The sequence below is a fragment of the Myodes glareolus genome, chromosome 9 (assembly GCF_982192425.1).
Source record: "Myodes glareolus chromosome 9, mMyoGla1.1, whole genome shotgun sequence".
Taxonomy (NCBI): domain Eukaryota; kingdom Metazoa; phylum Chordata; class Mammalia; order Rodentia; family Cricetidae; genus Myodes; species Myodes glareolus.
In genome coordinates, this window is record NC_142034.1 from 54,930,608 (window position 1) to 54,953,188 (window position 22,581).

General features: G+C 45.0%; 1 protein-coding gene and 1 long non-coding RNA gene across 2 annotated transcripts in view; both read left to right on the forward strand.

Annotated features, from left to right (window-relative positions):
* Positions 1–6,448, forward strand: part of Cntrob (centrobin, centriole duplication and spindle assembly protein) — a 23,418-nt gene extending 16,970 nt beyond the window's left edge. Inside the window, 6 exon segments of the mRNA XM_048448359.3 lie at positions 1,289–1,443; positions 2,446–2,509; positions 3,279–3,449; positions 3,581–3,713; positions 5,660–5,732; positions 5,948–6,448. Of these exon segments, the coding sequence (XP_048304316.3) occupies positions 1,289–1,443; positions 2,446–2,509; positions 3,279–3,449; positions 3,581–3,713; positions 5,660–5,732; positions 5,948–6,070 (719 nt within the window). The 3' untranslated portion in view covers positions 6,071–6,448.
* Positions 6,449–8,253: 1,805 nt separating this feature from the next.
* LOC148120917 (uncharacterized) lies at positions 8,254–21,255 on the forward strand. Its single transcript, XR_015738839.1, has 3 exons — positions 8,254–8,426; positions 11,095–13,471; positions 19,689–21,255. It is a non-coding gene; the product is annotated as an uncharacterized LOC148120917 (long non-coding RNA).
* The last annotated feature ends 1,326 nt before the right edge of the window (positions 21,256–22,581 follow it).

The following is a 22,581-nucleotide window of genomic DNA, read 5'->3' on the forward strand; positions in this document are numbered from 1 at the left end:
CAGTGTGATAACCTCAGTCTTTGGGGGGGGGGGGGCGTGGTTGTGATGGCTACTCTTGGTTGCCAACTTGACTCTACCTGGAATGAACTAACATTCAGGAATGGCGGGCACACCTGTGAGAGATTTTCTGCTTAGTTTGAAGTGGGTGAATCCGCTTGTAGTCCAGACCTTTAAAGTAGGAAGAGAGAGACACTGGGCTTGGCTTGAGCATCTGAGACTCAAAGCCCACCACCAGTGACACACTTCCTCTAATAAAGCCACACTTCCTATGGGTCTGTGGGTGCCATTTTCATTTAAACCACTACAGGGTTGGGGATGACTGGGGCTTATAGTTCCAGGTTGGTTCAGTGAGAGACTGTGTCCCAAGACAGTAAAGGGGACCCAGGTCCTCTGGCCTCTGTACGCTGCACACATAAACTGTAAATTTTTTTTACATTATTTACTTGTCTGTGTGTTACAGGCACATCCATGCCTTGGTATTTATGTGGAGCTATGGGAGTTGGTTTGTTCTTTATACCTTGTGGGTTCCAGGAATCAAATGCAGGGCATCAGGTTTGGTATCAAGTCCCTTCATTTGCTGAGCCATCTTGCAAGCTCACCAAAAAAAAGAAGGTGGGGATTGCCCTGGATTCACTATTATATCCAAGTCTGTGACCTTGAACTCTCATTCTCAAATGCTGGGATTACAGGGGTGTACTGCCACATCCAGTCTGTGGAGCTGGGATCAAACCCAGTGCTTCGTGTTTGCTAGGTGAGCACTTTGTTAGCCACTTCCCAGTCCTCAGAGTGTGTCTTTTGTTGTGTTCTTTAAGGAGTTTATGGTAAACTTTGTAGAGTTTAAGTGCCACAACTTTCTGCTTCTGTCTGTATTTCTGTCTTAAAATCCAGCTGTGTGATGTTCCAGACAAGTCCCTTCCTCCCTCTCCAGCTTTTAAAAACTCTCGGGTCATCTCCTAGCTGTGGTGTCCCTCTTACATTGATTAATTTGTTTAAAAGATTTTTTGAAAATGTGAATCTTTTCCCTGCCTTTATAGACTACATGTATGCAGTGTCTGTGAAGCCCAGAAGAGGGCTCTGGATCCCCAAAACTGGGTCCCTGAAACTGGGAGCATGTGGGTGCTAGGAATTAAACTCGGGTCCTCTGGAAGAACTTTTAGCCACTGAGCTAACTTCTAGCCCCCGCTCTTCTATGGCCTTTTCTTTGGGAGCATTTGGCAGGTTCGTGTCTGGAGAGACTTCTAACATGTACAATGCACATGCATGCCAAGGCACCTGTCTCATTTGACAGCTGGACCCTTCTCTGCATTGGAGGCCTTCACTGCTGACCATAGGGCAGAGCGACCATTTCTGGAGGAAGACCCTGGATCTGATGGTGATGGCTCTCTAAAACCAGGGTTGCCTCCTGCTTCTCAGCTCCAAGGCCTTAAGAATTTTTTGCAGCAGGTAAGAGCGATTCTACCGAGAACTCCATTTTTCTTACCTACTGACTCATTTGTTCTGGATTAGGATCCAGTCCAGATCCTTGTCCCTCCTGCCTCAGCCTCCCAAGAACAGGAATCACAGGGTTGTCACTGTGCCTGACTGAGTCCTTGCCCTTGTCTGTATGTGTGTGTGCCTGTGTGTGGTGTATGCCTGCACTTGTACTTGTGTGTGTGTGTGTACGCATGCACATGCATGCTTATGAAGGTGTAAGCCAGAAGTCAGTGTCAGCTGTTTTATCCTATAGGTCTGTCTCTGACTGGCCCCTGAGTTGACTGGTTGGCTGGAGTGACCGACCACAAGCCCTCAGGACTAGCCTGACTCCCTCTCCCTTCCCTCCTAAGTGCTGAGGCTGCAAAATGATTCCATCCTACACCACACCTGTATTTTTTAAAAAAAAAAAAAAGACAGGGCCTCAGTCTGGCAGTGGTGGCACACACCTTTAGTCCTAGCACTTGGGAGGCCGAAGCAGGTTGATCTCTGTGAATTCAAGGTCAACCTGGTCTACAAAGTGAGTTCCAGGACAGACAAGGCTATACAGAGAGACCCTGTCTCAGAAAAAGAACAAAAAAACAGGGCGTTACTATATAACCCTGGCTGACCTGTGACTTACTGTGTAGATCAGGCTGGCCTCAAACTCACAGAGATCCTCCTGGCTCCCAGTGCTGGGACTAAAGACATATGCCACCATTGTTAGTTGTGCCTGGCTTTTATGTGGGTGTTGGGAATGGAACTCAGGTCCCCATGCTTGCTCAATATGAATTTTAATCACTGAGCCATCCCCCAGCCCTTTCTTTGCCCTTTTATTTTTAGGACCAGTTATTTATCTCAACTGTTAGTTTATCTCATTCTTAGCCCATGGTTCTTTTCTGGAATTTAGGCCCCTACCCTAAACTCCCTGTTCCCTCGGACCCTAGGTTTCTTTCTACCAGTTTTCTAGAGGAACATCCTGTCTTATTTCCCCAGCTGCTGGAGACAGCACCTCAGAGCAATGAAAACCCCTCTGTTGACCTGTTGCCCCCTAAATCTGGTGAGTCTCAACTGTGAAGAAGGGTGGGGCTGGGAATTGACAGTCTAGGATGAAGTGGGAAATAGGACTTGACTCTGCTTTACCTGTCTTAGCATAGAAAACAAATCTGAATTAGACACAAGGTTACAGTCGTTTTCTGTAGAGAGATTTTATGTACATTTACTTGAATTTGGATTCCATTTCTGTTGTTGTTGTTTGAATGTTTTTTGGGACAGGATCCATTCTGTAGTCCAGACCGCCCTCAGACTTGCTGTTATTCAGATTGAACTCACAGCAGTAGCCTTCCCTGGCCCCAGACACCGGGTTTACAGGACTGAGTCACAGTGCCTGGCTTGAATTTGGGTTCCATTTCTAAATGAATTTATATTTTACCTGGTATTGTTAGAAACGGTTACTTCTGGTACTTTGCAATATATTAATAACAGCTAAACTAATATAGCTAAATTTAAAAGTACTCACTTAAATGTCCAGACACCTATGATATAACACATGGTGATCACTGGATGTCATACTTACTATTCTTTTATTACATAATACCCCGGACATAGAAAAATGTAATTGAAGGAAAGGATTGCCATTTTCTTTCTGAGACAGGATCTCACACAGTCAGAGGTGACTGTGGACCCTGATCACCTTGCCTTTACTTCCCAGGCACCGAGAGTGTGGGTGTGGGTCGCCATGCCGTTATTTGTACCGGGGACTGAACCCAGGGCCTCTGAGCTGCTGTGAGCTGTGCCCACATTCATTCCTACATCTTTCCTACTGCTAGGTTCTCGGACTGTCTCTTCTTGGGAGGAAGCCCCTCAAGTGCCACGCCTTCCACCTCCTGTCCATAAGACGAAAGTTCCCATAGCCATGGCGTCTAGTCTTTTCAGGGCCCATGAGCTTCCCTCATCCCATTTACAAGGCAGTGGTCTCAGCACTGGCTCCCCAGAGAGAGGTAAGCAGGCCAGGGTTTGCCAGAAAAAGAAAAGGAAATGCTTGGGACCGTTTCCTTCAGACCATTCCTAAGGAAGTGGAATGAAGGTTGAGAGAGGAGCCCTTGGGTAATGGTGTCCACTCGCCTCTCAGGTACAGAGGCCCTCAACTCCCCAAGGCAGCTGATGGACGTGTCCGAGTTGTTACGACTATACCAGGCTCGGGGTTGGGGTGCTCTGCCTGCCGAGGACCTGCTACTGTACCTGAAGAGGCTGGAGCATGGCGGGTATGAGCCTGAGATGGGGAGGAATTGGGTTGGGAAGTGAGCAGGCCCAGTGTGTCCACTGAGTACAGGCTTTTGTCCTTGTCGGGGTGGGGACACGGAGGGATGAGGGATGAAATGTAGACTCACAATTTCCCCATCTCTTTGCCTCCATTTCTACTGATTTTCTTCTTAAACTTCCACCTACGTATCTATACCCCAGTTTTCTTTCCCCTCTACCCAGAAGCTCAAAACTCAGAATCCTAGGAGGTTTTTTTAAATTTTATTTTATGATTTATTTATTTATTATATATACAACATTCTGCCTCCATGCATGCCCGCATGCCAGAAGAGGGCACCAAATATCATTACAGATGGTTGTGAGCCACCATGTGGTCACTGGGAATTGAACTCAGGACCTCTGGAAGAGCAGCCAGTGCTCTTAACCACTGAGTCATATCTCCAGCCCGAGGTTTTTTTTTTTTTATTGAAGGTCTTCTAAAACTTTTCCACGTGGCCCTTTTTACCTGAGAAAATCTTTTTTTTAAACAAATCAAACATTAATTGATAGTAAATCATAAGGAAATTTGCTTGTTTATTTATTATATATTTCTGAGACAGGGTTTTACTATGCAGCCCTGACTAGCCTGGAACTCACTGTATAGGTAAGACTGGCATCAAACTCAGAGAGCTACGTATCTGTACCTTCCAAGTGCTGGAACTAAAAGGACATATGTGAACATGCCTGCCTTGATTTTTTTTTTAAATGAAACTTGAAGTTAGCAACTCAAACAAGTTTTTCAAATCAGATGTGTGAACGCAACCCAAAGATATGTTAATTTGGTAGATGCTGAGGAGTGGCAGTGCTGGGGAGGCAGCTCCTGCGGTGAAGTGCTGGCAACGCAAGCGCTGCGTGTGACCCCAGAATGCGCAGAAAAGACAGGCGCGGTACACACTTGTAATACCCTGGGGCTCACTGACCTGCAGCCAGCTTAGCTAAATCGCTGAGCCCCAGGCCAATAAAAGACCCTGACTCAAAAACTAAGGTAGCCAAGCAGTGGTGGTACACACCTTTAATCCTTGGGCAGCTGAGGCAGGTGGATCTCTGTGAGTTTGAGGTCAGCCACATGGGGAGACCCTGTTTCAAGAAGAATTAAGATGGACAACTCCTGAGGAGCAACATGAGGAGGCTGTCTGTCCTGTAGCCTCCACATGCATGCACACACATGTGTGCACCTGGTACACACATACAGAAACACAGTCCTTGTTTTCTGTAACTAAACCCTTGTGCCCACAAGAGCAGAACACTCCTCTGTACAGTAAACACACCGTGATTCACAGTGTGCGGTAGGACCGAGTTAGAGCCAGCTGTTCCAGGCAGTGTGCGGTGTAAAGCGCGTGTGCTGTGTGCTCAGCACCAGGCTTGCAGTGAAGTCTCACAACACAGCTGCATCCAGAAACACCTTGTCCTTATTTGGGGCTTGATTTTGAATTAAAGTTTGGTTATGCCTTATTCAGAAACCTTTCCGTTTTCCAGTTCTTCATCTTCATATCTAATTGTACCTCAGTTTATGTAACTTGGGCCCAGCCAAGCAGTGGTGGCGCACGCCTTTAATTCTAGCACTTGGGAGGCAGAGGCAGGCAGATCTCTGTGAGTTCGAGGCCAGCCTGGTCAACAAAAGCTGTTCCAGAGAAAATCCTATCTAGAAAAACCAGGAAGAGAGAGAGAGAGAGAGAGAGAGAGGCTTGAAGCTTGGGTCCAGAGTAACTCATTAGGTCCCACCAAGTCTCCTCCCGCACAGTGTCCACTTCCATTCCATTCTCAGTTTTCTTTTTGTGACTGGTGATTGGGCCTCAGGCCTCATGTTGTCAGGTTGAACACTCTTCCGTCTGAGACTCACACTCTTAAGAGACCATACAGAGCTATGCTATGGTCCTCACTCACACCCTTGATCTGTTGTGTATGGCAGGACCGATGGCCAAGGAGAGCTTGTCCCCAGAAGAAATACAGACTCCCGCTTGGGTGAGATCCCCAGGAAAGAGGTGAGGGAAAGTCAGCAGGGACCAGGGGAGAGCAAGGCTCTTGTCTGACTGGTCCTCAGCGCTCCACACTCCCTGGCTGGCCTGCTACCCCACCTGGCTCCTCCACTCGCGCCCCCACATGCATCTCCTTCCCTGGGCTCACTGGCTGGGATGCTTCTGTGCGGGGAAGAGGGGGTATATAACAATGACTTTTCTTCTTTCCCCTCAACTCTCAGATCCCCTCCCAGGCTGTCCCTCGACGCCTGGCTTCAGCCCCTAGGTCTGAAAAGCCTGCACGGAAGAAAAGTGGGCATCCTGCCCCTAGCAGCATGAGGAGTAAGGGAGGCATCTGGAGATGAGCCCCGCCTTTCTCCCCGCTTTGTTCTCCCTCTTTCACCGTTCATTCTCATAAATGCCCCATAGTCTCTGTCTGTATCAGAGGAAGTGGGAAAATGGAGAATTTGTAGGAAGCTACTTTGTAAAGAAACCTTTAAAAATGCTGTTTGAGTATTTTTAAAAAGTATCTTTGTTATTTCCTATGAGAAAATGTATGGAATCTTTGATGTGTGACCAGAAGGATGAGTGGGCTGGGCTGTGTCTACTTGCAGTAGTTAACCAGCAGTAGCAAAATTATGAGTGGCTCTTTTTTTATATACATTTTATATTCTAAAATAAGTATGTATTACTTGGGTAATCAAAAACTTATAAACTTAATAAAAGTAAATTATTGTATAAAATATTTGAGAAAACCTTTATATGCTGGGGAGAAAGTTTTATCTTTTAAAACGTTTTAGATTGTTTTTATGTGAAATTTAATTGTTTTCTGTTTTTGAGACTAGGTTTTTCTCTGTATAGCCCAGGCTACCTGCAAATTTATAACCCCCCCCCTCCCGCCGCGCTGCATACTTGTTGGGTTACAAGCATATGCCAACGTGCCTAGCCTTTCTGCTTTCTACGATCATATGATTCTTTTGGGTGGCACTGGGGATTCAGATTCACAGGCCCTGTCCAGCCATTAGACTTGTTTGGACAGTAAACTCAACAGCTCTAAAACACATAAATAAGCCAGGCAGTGGTGGCACACACCTTTAATCCCAGCACTAAGGAGGCAGAGGCCAAGAGGATCTCTTGAGTTTGAGGCCAACCTGGTCTACATAGCAAGTTCCAAGACAGCCAGGGCTCACACAAAGAAACCTTGTCTTTAAAAAACCTAAATAAATAAATAAAACATTAAATAAATTCTGGCAAGAAAGTAACAGTGGTTTTCAAAACCTCGCATCCTCATGCTCACCAAAATGAACAAAGAGAAGTGTTAGGGCCTGTGAAATGACAGCTGGTCAAGGTGACCCGTGCTTGGAATTTAACACTCAGGAGGTTTAGGCAGGAGGATTGCCACGTTTGAGTTCAACCTGGGTTACCTAGTTCCAGGCCAGCCTGGACTACAGAATGAGAATCACCTCAAAAACTAGCAGAATGAAACTTCTTAGTTGAAGCACCAGTCTTGGGGTGGGGAGGCTCAGAGTTTCAGAGTAGAAAGTAGACAGTTGGAGTCAGACTGAATGAATGCTGTAAGGCCTGCTGGCAACGCTCAGTGGTGAGCAGGGGCAGACCAGCCACCCAGGGCGTCGAGGAACAGTGCACTGACTTGTGAGGGGGCTGACCAGCCCCTCTGACCCTCCAGCATAGCTGTGCCAGCGGATAGCTTCACACCATTAGTACATTTGTTCTGTCCCCTGCCACCTGGGCTTCCTCAAGGGGCAGGGGATGGGAGATGACTAGGCAGTTGTGCAGTCCTGTCCATTGCCATCTAGGCTACTGGGTCCTCAGCTTGGCTCAGGACTTCTGATGTGTACAAACAAGGAAATAAGAGGCTAACGGCTACAGGGACAGCACCAGGCTCAGGGGCTTCTCTTTAACCCCACCTTTAGGAATGTTTAGTTCGACCAAACTGATCTGTGGTACACTGTTATTGTCAATAAGAGTTTGCCACTTTTTAAAAATATTGGCAAAATGAACGTTCAGTTCATATCTCATCACCTTCAGACCCCAGCCTGCCTCCGTCAGCCAACATGCCCTACACATACAGGCTGAAGAATATGTCCCTTAAAGAGCTCACAGAGAGAAAGGGCTCAGCGCCGACCTAACCACTCTGGGAGGTCATCCTGGCAGGACAGCTTTGATTTTTAAGCCCACTTTGTCACTGAAGGAAGTTAAGCAGGAGGAGGAAATCAAGGCCAACTCCCACCCAACACCTCCATCCTCCATGACTATCTTGGGAAAATACTGAGAAGGGAAACAGACCAAAAAAAAAAAAAAAAAAAAAAAAAAAAAACCCTGAAAGAGTTGAAGAAAACCTTCATGCTCAGGCTCCTGGTGTGGATGGGGTGTTGATAACGGGATTTTCATCTCAGAACATTCATGGGCGTGGGCTGGTGGGCTGGAGGGGCTTAGGGGGCTCTGGAGTGGGGCTCCACAGGGTGGAAGCTAAGCAGCTGTACCAAACCAGGGCCTTTCACACACTTGTTTCCCCGTGACGGTCTAGAGCAGTGGGGGAGTCTGAGTCACATGTTCTCTGGGGTCTGGGGCGTGCTGTCTCACTGCTCTGCCCTGGCACCGTCGTGCACACAGGTGAAGCGAGAGGAAGATCTGTAGGGCTCCATTGCCCTGAGACACAGCTGGAAATACGATGCGCCAGCTTTTGCCGCTGCTTCATCGGTAAGGCGGCCGCCATTGGCTACTTCAGGCTGCAGAGGTCTCAGGTAGCCTAGCGGGGGCTGCAGTGCGCGCAGTAGTTGCTGTGTGACAGTGATGGGGGCGGGGAATGGATCTTGATCGGCCTAGCAGTCAGCCTTACGGAAGACTGGCCCTTGGGAGGCAGAGACAGGCAGATCTGTGAGTTAGATCTCTGTAGACCAGCCTGGTCTACAGAGAGTTCCAGATCAGCCCGGGCCACATGATGAGACCTTGCCTCAAACAAACAAACAAAACCAAAAATAAAAATTATTTTAAAAGGAACTTGGAAACGTTTCACAGGGAAGATGGCCCAAGCCAATAGTTAGTAGCACCAACTGTGAGACAATGAGAAAAATCACTTTAGAGGCAGACAAGACCAATCAAGTGCAGAACTGAATCAAGAAAAGCACATTAGAAGCAGATCAGACCAATCAAGTACAGAACTGAACTGGGCTCTTCCAAAAATTAATATTGGGAAGAACCTCTCTAAGCAGTTTTTTGTTTGTTTTTATTTTTTCTTTCTTTTTTCTTTTTTTTTTTTTTTAGAAGAGGAAGATAGTATTTAAAAGAAGCAGTCATACAATCAAGTAGCAAAGCAGCAAAGGAATAAACTCGGGACTGGAGAAGTGGCTCAGTGTTTAAGAGCAATTGCTGCTTTTGCAGAAGACCCAGGTTTGTTTCAGAGAAACTCACAACCGACTATAACTCCAAGAGATGTCATGTCCTCTCTGACATCCTCTAACTTCTCCTTGCACATGTCACATGTACATACACACACGTGCACACTATACATACAGCTGAGTTGGGCATAGTGGCCATCTCTTTAATTCTAGAATTTGGAAGACACAAGCAAGCAGAGCCCTGTGAGTTCAAGGAATGCCTTTTCTACACTTTGAGTCTAGGACAGTCAATGCTACTTTAGACCCTGTCTCAAAAATAAATAAACCATGCACACACACACACACACACACACACACACACACACTCCATATATGCAAAGGGTTTTTACTGAAAACCATGTGTGTTCCTTAGGATAAAATTTTTTGAAACTCTCCCATGTTCACAGAAATGGTGGCTCGTGCCTGTCAGGAAGCTGAGAAAGGAAGATTGCCACAAACTCAGGCCTGCCTGGACCACAGGGTGAGACCCCAAGACCGTATCTCAGCAACAACTAAAGTGTTATGCGCTGGCAAGAAAAATTAGGATTAAGGCAGGAGCCCAGAGTGAACTGTGGAACTAGTTGAAGCCGGCTTTCCTTTAAGAATAACCATAGAGTTGGATCACACAGAGGTGGGAGCGGAGAGAGAGAACATGTGTGTGTGTGTTGCATTTATCCCAGAAATATGAAGGTAGTTTAACATTAGAAATCCAAAGACTCAAGTATCATGTGTTCATGACCATGAGGACAAAAACACTGCAGATTGGGTTCTGGGAACCTGAACTCCTGCTCTTACATGTGGGGCAAGTGCTTTATCCACCGTGCCTCTCCCCAGTCCTGCAGACATCATTCTTAATAGGGAATGCTAGAAATGTTCTCTTGGCCAGGGGTGGGGTGGTGGCACACGGCTTTATTCCCCCACTCAGGAGACAGAGGCAGACAAGGCTCTGAGAGTTCAAGGCCAGCCTAGTCTATAGGTATTTCAGGATAGTCAGGGCTACAAAGAGAAACTTTGTCTCAAAAAAAAAAAAAAAAAAAAAAGAAAAGAAAAGAAAAAAGAAAAAAAGAAAGAAAGAAATTTTAAAAAGAGAGAAAAGAAAAGAAAAAAGCCATTTTCTTTACAGCATACTCTTTAGGGACTGGAGAGACAACTCAGTGATTAAGCTGCCCTTGTGAGGACCTGGGTTCAATTCCCAGCACCTATATGATGGCCCACAACTGTTACATTCCAAGGGATCTAATGCTGTCTTCTGGCCTCCTGGGGAATCCGGCAGGATCATGGTGCATATAATCAGGTAGCAAGCACACATAAACACAAATCTTTTTAAAAGTAATAAAGCATCCTCTTGGAGTAAGTTTACTCTCCCTCACTGTCTCTGTTAACACTGGAGTCAATCCTAGTGGCACAGGATCAGGAAAGAGAAAACCAATATTTACAGATTAAACAATCATTTTCATGACATACTAGTTTAAATGAATATCAAATGATATTCTTAAAGTATATTGTATACTTTCACTAAATAACACCAAATTGATACATATATTTCAAATGTTAATACTATGATAAATAACATGTTAAGATTTATAGCAAATTGCTTGATTTTTAAATTTCAATGTAACACTTAGCTTAACAAAAATGTTTAAAGTAGGGCTGGAGAGACTGCTCAGCAGTCAAGAGCACTGGCTGCTCTTCCAGAGGACCAGGGTTCAATTCCCAGACCAGAACTAACATGGCAGCTCACAACTGCCCATAACTCCAGTTCCAGGGGATTCAACAGGAACCAGACAAGCACATAGTACACAGACATACATACAGACAAGAAAGTCATACTGAAGATAATAATTTTTAAAAAAATTTAAAAGAGAGATATCAGCAAGCATTTTTTGAAAAGAGCAAGCCCAATGAGCCAGTTAACACTGGGAGCGGTGCTCAGCCTCACGGGAAGGACAATACAAATAAAATCAGATTTATCTGTTCTTTTGTCCCACCAGACAGGCAGCATTTTAAAGATCTGAAGGCATCGTCATTGAACTATGGGCCGACAGCAGTTGTTCTGCAGGTTCAAGAACCAGGAGGGGCAAACAGAGTATTTAGGGAATATTTGGCAGTGCCTGATGTGGTGATGGTCGCCTGATGACGCGGTGAAGCCACCCCTGGGGCCCTGCCCTAGGAAAACTGCTCTGCACCAGGAGACAAGTCCATGCCTGCCACAGAAAGGAAAAAACAAAAACAAAACAAAACAAAAACACCAAAATGAAGCAGACAACCAAACGTCCTTGCACCGGGGCAGTTCACATCAGGAAATACGACCCAGCAGTTCAGATGGGTGAGCTAGCATTACAGGCATCTGTCTGAGTGACGTTCATAAACATGGCGCTGAGTGAGGATGCAGATGGCGTGAGGAACTGGGCAACATATACTGCTTACATAATGTTAAAATCCGTGCGGAGCAGCCCAGGCCAGCACGTGCTACTAGAGGCAGCGGTGGCTGAGAAGGAACCCACACAGGGACTCATGGACTCCCCTGGTTCAGGGGGTTGGAAGTGAGGCGTGTGTCTGTCAGCCAGAACGGACGGACAAGGGAGTCAGAACAGCGGTGAGACAGGGTGACCGCAGGAGTATATGGCAGAAACTGCTACTTTTTCGGGAGGAGGTGACCGAATAATGGGAGCCAAGCTCTTGGAGAAGAGGAAACGAGCCATTTCTGCTACTGCAATAGATTGGATGCATCATGGATTCAATATGTGGAGATAAACATGGAGGCACGCATGAATGCAAGCTGTGTGCAAGTCGGTCTACAGCGCGTTTCCTAGCAAAACCATCACTTGGCCAAGGCTGCTATAATGAATGACCATAAACTAGGTGGCTCTAAGGGGCAGACATTACTCTCTTCCTATTCTGGAGGCCGTAGATCTGAATCAAGGTGGGGGCAGGCCCATGCTCTCTGAAGGCTGTGAGTAGGGTGTCCTCTGTCTCTGTGGCCTCTGCCCAATGCCTGCCAACAGCCCGTGAAGTTCCTTAGCGTGCAGAATGTCATTTCCGCCTCTTTCATCGTCACAACATTCTGTGTCCCTGTGCCCTTCCTGGTCTTTTCATAAGGACATTATACTTACTGGATTTAGGATCAGCCTAATCAATCCATTATGACTTCATTTTAACATTCTTCCAAGCAATTTCTAAATACAGTACACCCATTTATAAGCAGTTTGGCTTTCTGGAGTGTCCAACAGTGAGCTGCTGTTGACTTTGTATAGTTTGGGGTGTCCACTGCAGTCCGACCATATGAAATGGAGGATTCCATCAGTAAACAGTGTGGGCGCGTTATTGTGGTTGACAAATGGACCTCACTGTGCCATCAGATTGACCTGAAGTCCTGGATTCAAATGACCCTACTGTTTCAGCTGGTACCACGAGGTCATGTTATGAGTGTTTTGCCTGCGTGCACATGTCCGTGTCTGATGGTTGCCAAAAGAGGGCATCAGATCCTCTGGAACTGGAGTGAGAGACAGTTGTGAGCCTCCACATGGGGGCTGGGAACTGACACTGGATCCTCTGGAAGAGCAGCAGCTCCCTTAACCACTGAATCATTTTTACAGCCCCTATTTTTATTTTAAAATGTATTTAGCATATACATGCAGTGCCTGCAGCGGCCAGAAGAGGGCGGTGAATCCCTGGAACTGGAGTTAAAGACAGTTGTGAGCTGCCGTGTGTGCTGGAAATCAAACCTGGGCCCCTCGAAGAGCAGCCAGTGTTCTTGATCACTCATCTTTGATTTTTTTTAAAAAAGTAGTTGATAGCTGGGCAGGTGGTGGCACACCCCTTTATTCCCAGCACTCTGGAGGCAGAGGCAGGCGGATCTCTGTGAGTTCGAGACCAGCCTGGTCTACAAGAGCTAGTTCCAGGACAGTCTCCAAAGCCACAGAGAAGCCCTGTCTCGAAAAACCAAAAAAAAAAAAAAAAAAAAAAAAAGGAGTTGAGCAACTCCTGCCCCCTGGAGCTGAGCAACATGGCGGCCTTGTGACACCCACAGGAGAGCAGAAGGAGCCTCTTTCCATGGTTTTCTCCCAGAAGAAGGGAAAGCTTTGAGGAACGCTTCCATCTCTCTAAACGCCTCACTACAATTCATTCCAAACCAGGCTCACGGAGGGCGAGGGAACCACCTTTTCCACATCAGGAAAGGGGTCTGCGAGCCAACCACAGCCTTCATGCAAATGACTTCTAGAATGCTTGGGAAATCCTGACGTACGCCTGACTTCCCACGTGGTCCACAGGGAAGAAAGCACGTGAACGAAGGCCAGAGTCAGGTCTACCCTAGTCACAAACCAGTGTGACAAACAGCTTTATTGAAGCTCTACCCTCCCGGGCTGGGTGTGTGTATTGACCTGAACTCCTGGACCCGGGAGGTGGGAGCAGCAGGATCAGGAGCCCTAGGCCTTCCTCAGTTTCATAGTGAGTTGAAGGCCACCCTGGGCCCCATGAGACCCATCTCATAAACCAAGAATTCTATCAGTTCTCCTTGCTGAATTTATTGGCACAATAAAGCAAAAATTAAATAAAATCTCAATATCCTGGCTGCAAAATATCAAAGAAAACAGAATTAGTTCCTCCTCTTTCCTATGTCCTCCGTGGTTAGGCTGGCGTGAATGGGCAAGTCATAAAGACAAATAATCCATAAATTCTCACGTTTTCAGTCCTGGAAGTGTCTTCTGGCCTTCATATCAGCAGAGTCACGAGCTGTGTTCTTACAAACAATTGTCTTGCCACTCGCTCCATAAAAGTTGGGGTTTCAGCAAGTGGTGGACCTCTAGTCTGCAAAAAGAGAAATATTGATTTTGTTTTGTTTGAGACAGGGTCTCTTGTTGCCCAGACTGACCTCAAACTTACAGTGTAGCTGAGGGTGGCCTTGAACTCCTATTTCCTCTGCCTTCACCTCACATGGTCTAGAATTACAAGCAAGTGCCACAAGGCCTGGCTAAAGTTATTGTTTTTGATTTTCATGTTTTTTATTATTTAAAACAATTTTTAAATTTAAATATATTTTGATCATATTGTTCCCCATCTCGAAGTCATCCAGATCCTCTCCTGCTCCCAGTTTCTTGAGTTCATTATGTATTTTGGATGTTAGCCCTCGATCATGTGTGTAGTTGTTGAAAATCTTTTCCTAGTCGGTAGGCTGCCGCTTTGTCCAATGACAGTGTCATTTGCCAAGCAGAAGCTTCTCAGTTTTGTGAGGAACCATTTATTATTTGTTGACCTTCATGTGTGCACTAATGGTGTTATATCCAGAAAGTCGTCTGTGTCAATGCATTGCATTCACCTTCTCTTCTATCAGGGTCAGTGTACCTGGTTTTATGTTGAGGTCTTTGATCCACTGGACTTGAATTTTGGAAAGGTGATGAATATGGATCTTGCTTTCTTCTACAGGCAGCCATCCAGTTTGGCCAGCACCGTTTGTTGACGATCCTGCCTTTTTTTTTTTTTTTTCAGTGTGGATTTCTGGCCTCTTTCTAAAAATCATGTGTCCATAGGTGTGTACATTTATGTTTGGGTCTTCAGTTGAGCTCCTTTGATCAATACCATGCTGTTTGTATCACTATAGCTCTGTAGTACAACTTGAAATAGGGAATGGTGAAACCTCCTGCAGTTTTTTTAACAATTCAGGATTGTTTCAGTTATTCTGGGCTTTTTGTGTTTCCCTATGAAGCTGAAAATTGTCCTTTCAAGATCTGTGAAGAACGGTGTTGCGATTTTGATGGGATTGCTTTCAATCTGGAGATTACTTTTGGTAGGATGGTCATTTTTACTATGTTTATCCTACTGATCCATGAGCATGGAAGATCTTTTTTTCTTCTGATGTCTTCAGTTTCTTTCTTCAGTGACTTAAGGTTTTTATCATACAAGTCTTTCATTTGCTTGGTTAGAAATACCCCAATATATTTTATGTGATTTGAGGCTATAGTAAAAGATGCTCTTTCCCTAAATTCTTTCTCAGTCCTTTTGTCATTTGTATATAGGAGGGCTACTGATTTTTATGAGTTCATTTTGTATCCAGTCGACTCACTAAAGATGTTTATCAGCTGTAGCAGTTTCCTGGTTGAATTTTTTGGGTCACTTATGTACTATCACATCATCTGTAAATAAAGATATGTTGACTTCTTCCTTCCCAATATGCATCCCTTTGATCTCCTTCCATTTTCTTTTTGCTCTAGCTAAGACTTCTAGCACTATATTGATTAGGTAGGGAAAGAGGGGAATCCTTGCTTGTTCCTGATTTTAGTGGAATTGTTTTGAGTTTCTCTCTATTTAAGTTGATGTTGGCTCTGGGCTAGCTGTAAACTGCGTAATGTTGAAGTATATACCTTGTATCCCTAATCTCTCCAGGACTTTTATCATGAAAAGGTGTTGGATTTTGTCAAAGATCTTTTCTGCATCTAATATAGTGATCCTGTGTTTTGTCTTTCAGTTTGTTTGTAGAATGGATTGCATTTACTGATTTACATATGTTGACCCACCCATGCCTCTCTGGGGCGGAGCCTACTTGATCATGGTGGATGATCCTCTTGATATGTTCTTGAATTTGGTTTGCAAGTGTTTTATTGAATATTTTTGCATCTATGTCCATAAGGGAGATTGGTTTATAATTTTCTTTCTTTGTTGGGTCTTTATGTGGTTTGGGTATCAGGGTGACTGTAGCCTTATAAAATGAGTTGGGCAATGGGAGTACTGGCATTAACTTTTCTTCAAAAGTCTGGTAGAATTCTGTGCTAAAACCATCTAACCCTGGGTTTCTTTTGGTTGGAAGACTTTCAATGACTGCTTCTATTTCACTAAGGGTTATAGGTTTATTTAGATTGCTTATCTGATTTTGATTTAACTTTGGTAAGTGGTTTATATCAAGGAAAATATCATTTTTTCTTTCAGATTTTTTTAATTTGGTGGATTATAGATTTTCTAAGTTTGTCCTTTTGATTTTCTGGATCTCTTGGTGTCTGTTGTTATGTCTCCATTTTCATTTCTGAATTTGTTTTGTTTTTGAATATTTTTCCCCTTCCTTTTAGTCAATTTGAGAAAGGGTTTGTCAATCCTATTGGTTTTCTGGAAGAACCAACTCTTTGTTTTATTGATTTTGTTTGTTTCTATTTCATTTATTTCAGCCCTGAGTTTGATAATTTCTTGTTGTCTACTATTTTTTGGGGTGTAATTTCTTCTTTTGTTCTAGAGCTTTCGAGTGTGCTGCTAAGTGACTAATACAAGACCTCTCCATTTTTGTTTTTGTTTCAAGATAGGGTTTCTCTGTAGCTTTGGAGCCTGTCCTGAAACTAGCTCTTGTAGACCAGGCTGGCCTCGAATTTGGAGTTCCAGATCTGCCTACTTTTGCCTCCTGAGTGCTGGGTCTAAAGATGTGCACCACCACTGCTCAACTTCCATTTTTTTTTAATGTAGGCACTTAGAGTTATGAACTCACCTCTTAGAACTGCTTTCATTGTGTCCCGTGAGTTTGGATGATGTGCACTCATTTTCATTCAGTTCTACGAAGTCTTTAGTTTCTTTCTTAATGTCTGTCTTGATCTATTTTTCATTCGGTAGAAAGTTGTTCAGTGTCCACAAGTTTGTAACTTTTTGTTGTTTCTGTTGTTGATAGCTAGCTTTAATCTGTGGTGGTCTGATTGTAATGGTCTGTCTCTTTAAGAGACAAGCCACGCCTACTCCCTCCCCTGTCAGCCAAGAGTCTCTTCCTTTTCTGTCTCTCCCCCAAAGAGGCAGCTTCTGCCTCGCTCCATTCTCCCCTTCCCCTCTTCTGTTTCTCCTCTTTCTGCTCTTCATCCCTCCCTTCCATAACCCACTAAATAAATATCCAACCTCACACTGCATGGTGTGCCTATCCATCTGTCTCTCACCTGCTTCCGTGTGACTCCCTGCCCAGGACCAGCCACCTTCAGAGACCTGCGGAGTGGTCTCCTGCCATGCCCATCCCTCTGTCTCTCCTCGTGGTCTGTTGCACCCACTCGAGGAACTGTGCCGTCCCTGCCTAGGACTGGCTGCTCTCTTGACCTGCAGTGTTTCTGACCCTGCAGTCACTGGGGGATCCGCAGCATTTTTACTCATCCATTACAATAGTGGCAGGTGATTCAAGGCCTTGGTGGATCCCCCAGGCCTCAGTAAGTCTCCTGAGGCCTTGGCAGGTCACCTTGGTGAGTGGGAGACTGTGTTGGGTGAGAGACAGACAGATATGCCATGTGGAGAAGACAGTTTGGGTATAGAATTTATTAAGAGGGTTATGGAAGGAAAAGAAAAGGGGGAAGGGGAGAAGAGGGAAGAAGTGGGAGAAAGATAGAGAGAGGGGGAAGGTGGGAAGAGGGAGGAGAGAAAGGGAGGGGGAGAGGGAGAGGGAGAGAGAGAGAGAGAGAGAGAGATTACCTCTTAGGGAGAGAGACAGAAAGAGAGAGAACAGAGGCTGGAAGAGGCAGGCTATCTGCTTCCTTTGGTGGAAGGGGAGGGGTTGGGAGAGGGTGGGGCTTATCTCTTAAAGGGACAGTGTACCCAGGTGATAGACCAGGCCAGCAGATCATGACAGACATAGATGCTGAGAATTGCAATGTTCTCTTGGCAGATGTTCCCTTTGATGAGTATATATTGTCCTTCCCTATCCTTTCTGATTAGTTTGGTTTGAAGCCTATTTTGTCAGATATTAAATGGCTACACCAGCTTGCTTCTTAGGTCCTTTTGCTTGGAATATCTTTTTCCAACCCTTTGCCCTGTGTGTGGAGGCCCGAAAATGTGAACCTATTTCCACATTCTTAGATTTTGCTTTTTCACAGTGCCTCAGATTTCTTGAATGTTTTGTGTAGGAGTTTTTTAGATTTAACATTTTTTTTTTTGACTGAGGTATCCACTTCTTTTATCATGTCTTAATACCAGAGATTCTCTCTTCCATCTTTTGTATTTTGTTGAAGTCTGCCTCTGGCCTCTGTGGTGCCTGCTTGACTTCCTAAATTTTTCATTTCCAGATTTTCCTCAGTTTGGGTTTTCTTTATTGATTCTATTTCCACTTTCAGGTCTTGGACGGTTTTATTCACTTCCTTCCACTGTACTTTCATGGATCTCTCTCTCTCTCTCTCTCTCTCTCTCTCTCTCTCTCTCTCTCTCTCTCTCTTTCCCCCTCCCTTTCTTTCTTTCGAGACAGGGTTTCTCTGAGTAGCCCCAGCTGTCCTGGAGAACATCTGAGAAGCATCTATCACAGACAGGCTCAGTGCTGTGAAACAGAGCTTTTTATATGATTTTCGTTTCCTTGTCTCCCATGTGTGGCAACTTAGATTTTTCACTAGCCATTGGTGGAATTCTAAAGACAGACAGGATGCTGAGGAAGGGAGGGCCATGTGGCTGGTGTGGTGGGGTCTCTTAGAAGCGTTTTGGCAGGGATTAGACCACAGGGTGGCTCCTTGCCTTTCCTCCAAGGTCTCGGGGAGGTTATTACGGAGTTGGAGGCAGGGGAGCTGGGGTCAGGTTGTGTCTATTCACAGACACTGCTCAGCCGTATGGCTGCTTTTCTTTTTCTGGCTCTCAGGGGTCCCGCCCACACTCTCAGTCCAGCCCCCTCTCTGTTACTATTCCTGTGCAGTTTGTCTCTGCATTTGTTACTTCTGTCCTGTTATGAACAAAATGCTCGAGGGAAACAATTGATGGGGAAAATGGCATATTGGGATCATGGTGTCAGAACTCCAGTGCATTATGGTGGGGAGGACACAGCAGGGCGGGGGAGCAGCTCCCAGGGAAGCTTAGGAGCTTCTCTGACTACACACCGGTAAGCAGAGAGGGCAAGACAGAACTGGTGAGCAGGTACAAGCTTCCAAGTCCTGCTTCGTAACCCCGAGTCATTCAGGCTCTGCCTCCTAAGGTCTCCACAGCTTTCCAAACATAAGCCTATGGCGACCATAGCAGTCACCAGATTCTATCAGTGGTTCCTCTGGAGCCTCTCTGGGCTTCTGGTCTGCCCAGACCTTCCGTCCCCGCTCTCTCCATGCATTCTACTTGATAAGATCTTCTAAACCTAGAGTCCCATAGTCTATAGCTTCGTGTCCCTCCTCACCTGCATCACATCACATCCAGTCACCTGAGTGTCCCAGCTGGAGCCCTGGATTCTCAGCCCACTGGGCTCTCAGGGTCTGTGACATTCCTGGGAACTGCCACATGCCCTGAAATCCCAGATGGCTGCACGTGTTGAGGCAGGGTTCCCTAGACCTTTGAGACTCTTTTGCAGGCCGAACTACCAGCACCTCTTTGGGGTCTGCCTTAGACCCCTGGATCTGAGCTCATTGTCCAGCTGTTTCTACTCTGGGATTGTTTTCCATTTTACGTTTTGCCCCAAACCAGCTGCAAGTCTTGGGGATTTCTGATTCTGTCCCTGACCTTGGTGTTGACTTGAAGACACGCACATTCAGTAAATGGTGTGGCTTCCTCCCTCCTCCCTCCACCAGTTCTGGGGACCTGTCCTCTCCCACACCTTATTGGCCAGACTATTTTCCATAGGGGATAGACTTTGGAAGTTTAAAAGCTGTTGGATCATCTCATTCCATTCTTTTTTTAGGTAGTCAGATGTGTCCTCTGCTCCCTGGAGAGAAGTGTGACTCACGCCTGCAACCCCAGCACTTGGGAAGTGGAGGCAAGAGGATCAGACTTTCAAGGTCGTCCTTACCTACGTAGTGAATTTGAGGCAGCCTGGGTTGCATGAGATACTCTCTAAAAAAATTAAACAAAAGCCCAAACCAGCATGAGTGAAGAGAGAGAGGTCTACCGGGAAAACGGGGGGAGGGCGTGAGCTGATGAAACTTCAGAATATTACCTTTCTACGTGAGGACTGCACAAATTATCATACAGTGGCGTACAGTTCTGAGCGGAGACATCTGAGAAGCAGCCATTAAGAAGAGGCTCAGTCCACCCCACCTGCTCTGTTTCACAGCAGATACTTCCTGGGGCTAAAAGAGCTGCAAACTCCTCTTTGTGGTGACTTCACATCTATGAAGGAGAAGAGAGTGATCTGCCAGTGGCCCCACTCTGGACTACTGACCCCTGCACAAACAAACCCACCGCACACACCTGTCTGTTCTGCAAGAGGCTAATTGCTGTGGACAGAGAAATTCATTTGTTCTTCCCACTGCTACTTCCTGTTAAATTAGGCCTACCCAAAGTTTACTTCTTGGTATTTTATGTATACCCGTGTTTTTCCTGCACACCGTCTGCATGCAGCACCCAGGGAGGTCAGAAGAGGGCGTCCGGTGCCCTGGAACTGGAGTTAGGACAGCTGTGAGCTGCTTTGTGGGTGCTGGGACCCAAATCCAGGTCCTCTGCGAGAGCCGCCAATACTCTTACAGGCAGAGCCTTCTCTCCAGCCCCCTAGCCAGGTCTGTAACCCCACCTGCAGTGAGGGGCCTGGGCTGCATGTGGAAGAGAATAGCTTTGTGTGTTTCCTGTCCTGTGTCAGCTTTGTTCGCAGTCCCCAGCGGAGTGTGTAAGAGTCCTAGAGGAAATGATTGCCTTGCAGACACAGCGCCAGGCTGGCTCTTCTTCCCCCTGTTCCTATGGGGAGATTCTAATCCTACCCCCACGGACGTCAGGGAATTTCTATTAAACATCCTAATGAGTTTGTTGGCTTGAGCCCAAGAAAGCTCATTGCAAGGAACCCTGGGGTTTTGGAGACTACCAAGCCAGCTCCAGGCAGCTCTCACTTCCAACACTTGGGACGAATAGGAGTGCAAAGCCTTTGCACAAATGCCTTGTGTTTCCAGGGCCAGCGACACAGCGGCATTATGTCTCCTTTCCCATATTTGTCATTTTTCCTGTTCTCATACATTTTTGTTTTCTGTACAACTGGACTGACACATGGACATACAACTGTCACTTAAACCTTTACTTACCTTGTTTATTAAATATAAATTTACATTATAAGCAATTATTTTTGAGCCATTAGACATTCATTTAATGTATTTGCTTGCTTGTTTGTTTTGGAGGTACGGGGGCTCACACCCAAGGGTTTGCCTGTGCTAGGCCTGTGCTCTTAACCTCTGAGCCATCATTCCAGCCCCCTGGAATTTATTCTTAATACAATTAAAAATTTAAATGTTCTAAGACCCAGATATTAATCCACACACCTTCGAACACCTGATTTTTGACAAAGAAGCATATATATATATATATATATATATATATATATATATATATATATATATACCCTGTCTTGGCAAGGTTTGGTAGTCTTTTTTCTTATATCCTGCTTGTCCAGTGTGGACATTGTCCACTTTGTCAGTGGTCAAGGCATAGGCAGTTCCTTGCCCAAAGGCCAGTTTTGCCAAGAAGAAAACAAGTTCCAAGTGGAGTGTCTTCAGTGCTCAACATTCTCTCAGGAATAGATCAGTGCTGCCAGGAGAAGTCCTGTCACACATCAACAGAACCCTAAGTTATTTAAATGCCATGTTCTACAGATCTTTGAACTGGTTGAAGATTGTCTATCTATGAGGAATACAATCTCTATGTATCTAAAGAACCTAATTAGTCTAACTAAAAGTATAACAAACATGAATGACTATTGACCTATAAAACTTAATACCTATATAACTTAAATATTAAGACTTCATATCAGAATATCAAACTATCTTTAAACAACTGTAATAAAGGAGGACCATGACATCAAAATGTAAACAACATATAAATATCTTGATCAGAGGTAGAAGTATGTAATACAATATAAATATATCCTAAAATTGTATCAATATACAAAATGTCTTAAACAGGGGTAGAAACGTGCATTATACAATCTGACAAAATAACTTTGTATAGGTGTACAACTATTGTAAACAGAAATAGGAGCATATTCAATATAACAAATATCATTTGAATTTGTATCAATATAAAAAATTTATACCAATTCAAAGTGTCCATAAATAATAGCTCACAAAATTCACTCTATTACTCACTATTATTATTATTCATGTGAATAAGTTCACACTAATCTACCTATTATCCCATTCAGTTTTCCCTCTTTTTTTTGAGATCTCTAGGCCTACATAATTTCCACTCCAACCCCCAACCCTATGCGAGTAATAATCAACCCCAAAATGGTGCTCCTAACCCTGAGGTTTGGGAACATTTAATAACCCAGCTTTGTTGGGAGAGGGGAATATCGTCTTCTAGAATTGCTTTCTGCTGTCATGGGGGCGATGTTTTTCCTATGGGATCCTGTAAAAGTAAAATGATGATTAAGTTTCAAGATTGCTGTTTTGTATAATTGCAAATGGTTTCTGAGTAGTCAATAGGGTTTTTTTGTTTGTTTGTTTGTTGAAGTTCTTATTTGGAGTTCAGGCCAGAATGTTGTAAGAAGGTGCACCATTTCTGCAGCTGGTACCCAAAAACCAGTCTCATAGTAGCACTATCAGCATCATGACATCATATCAGCCAGGTGGAATTGTTGTAGGGCCCCATCTTCT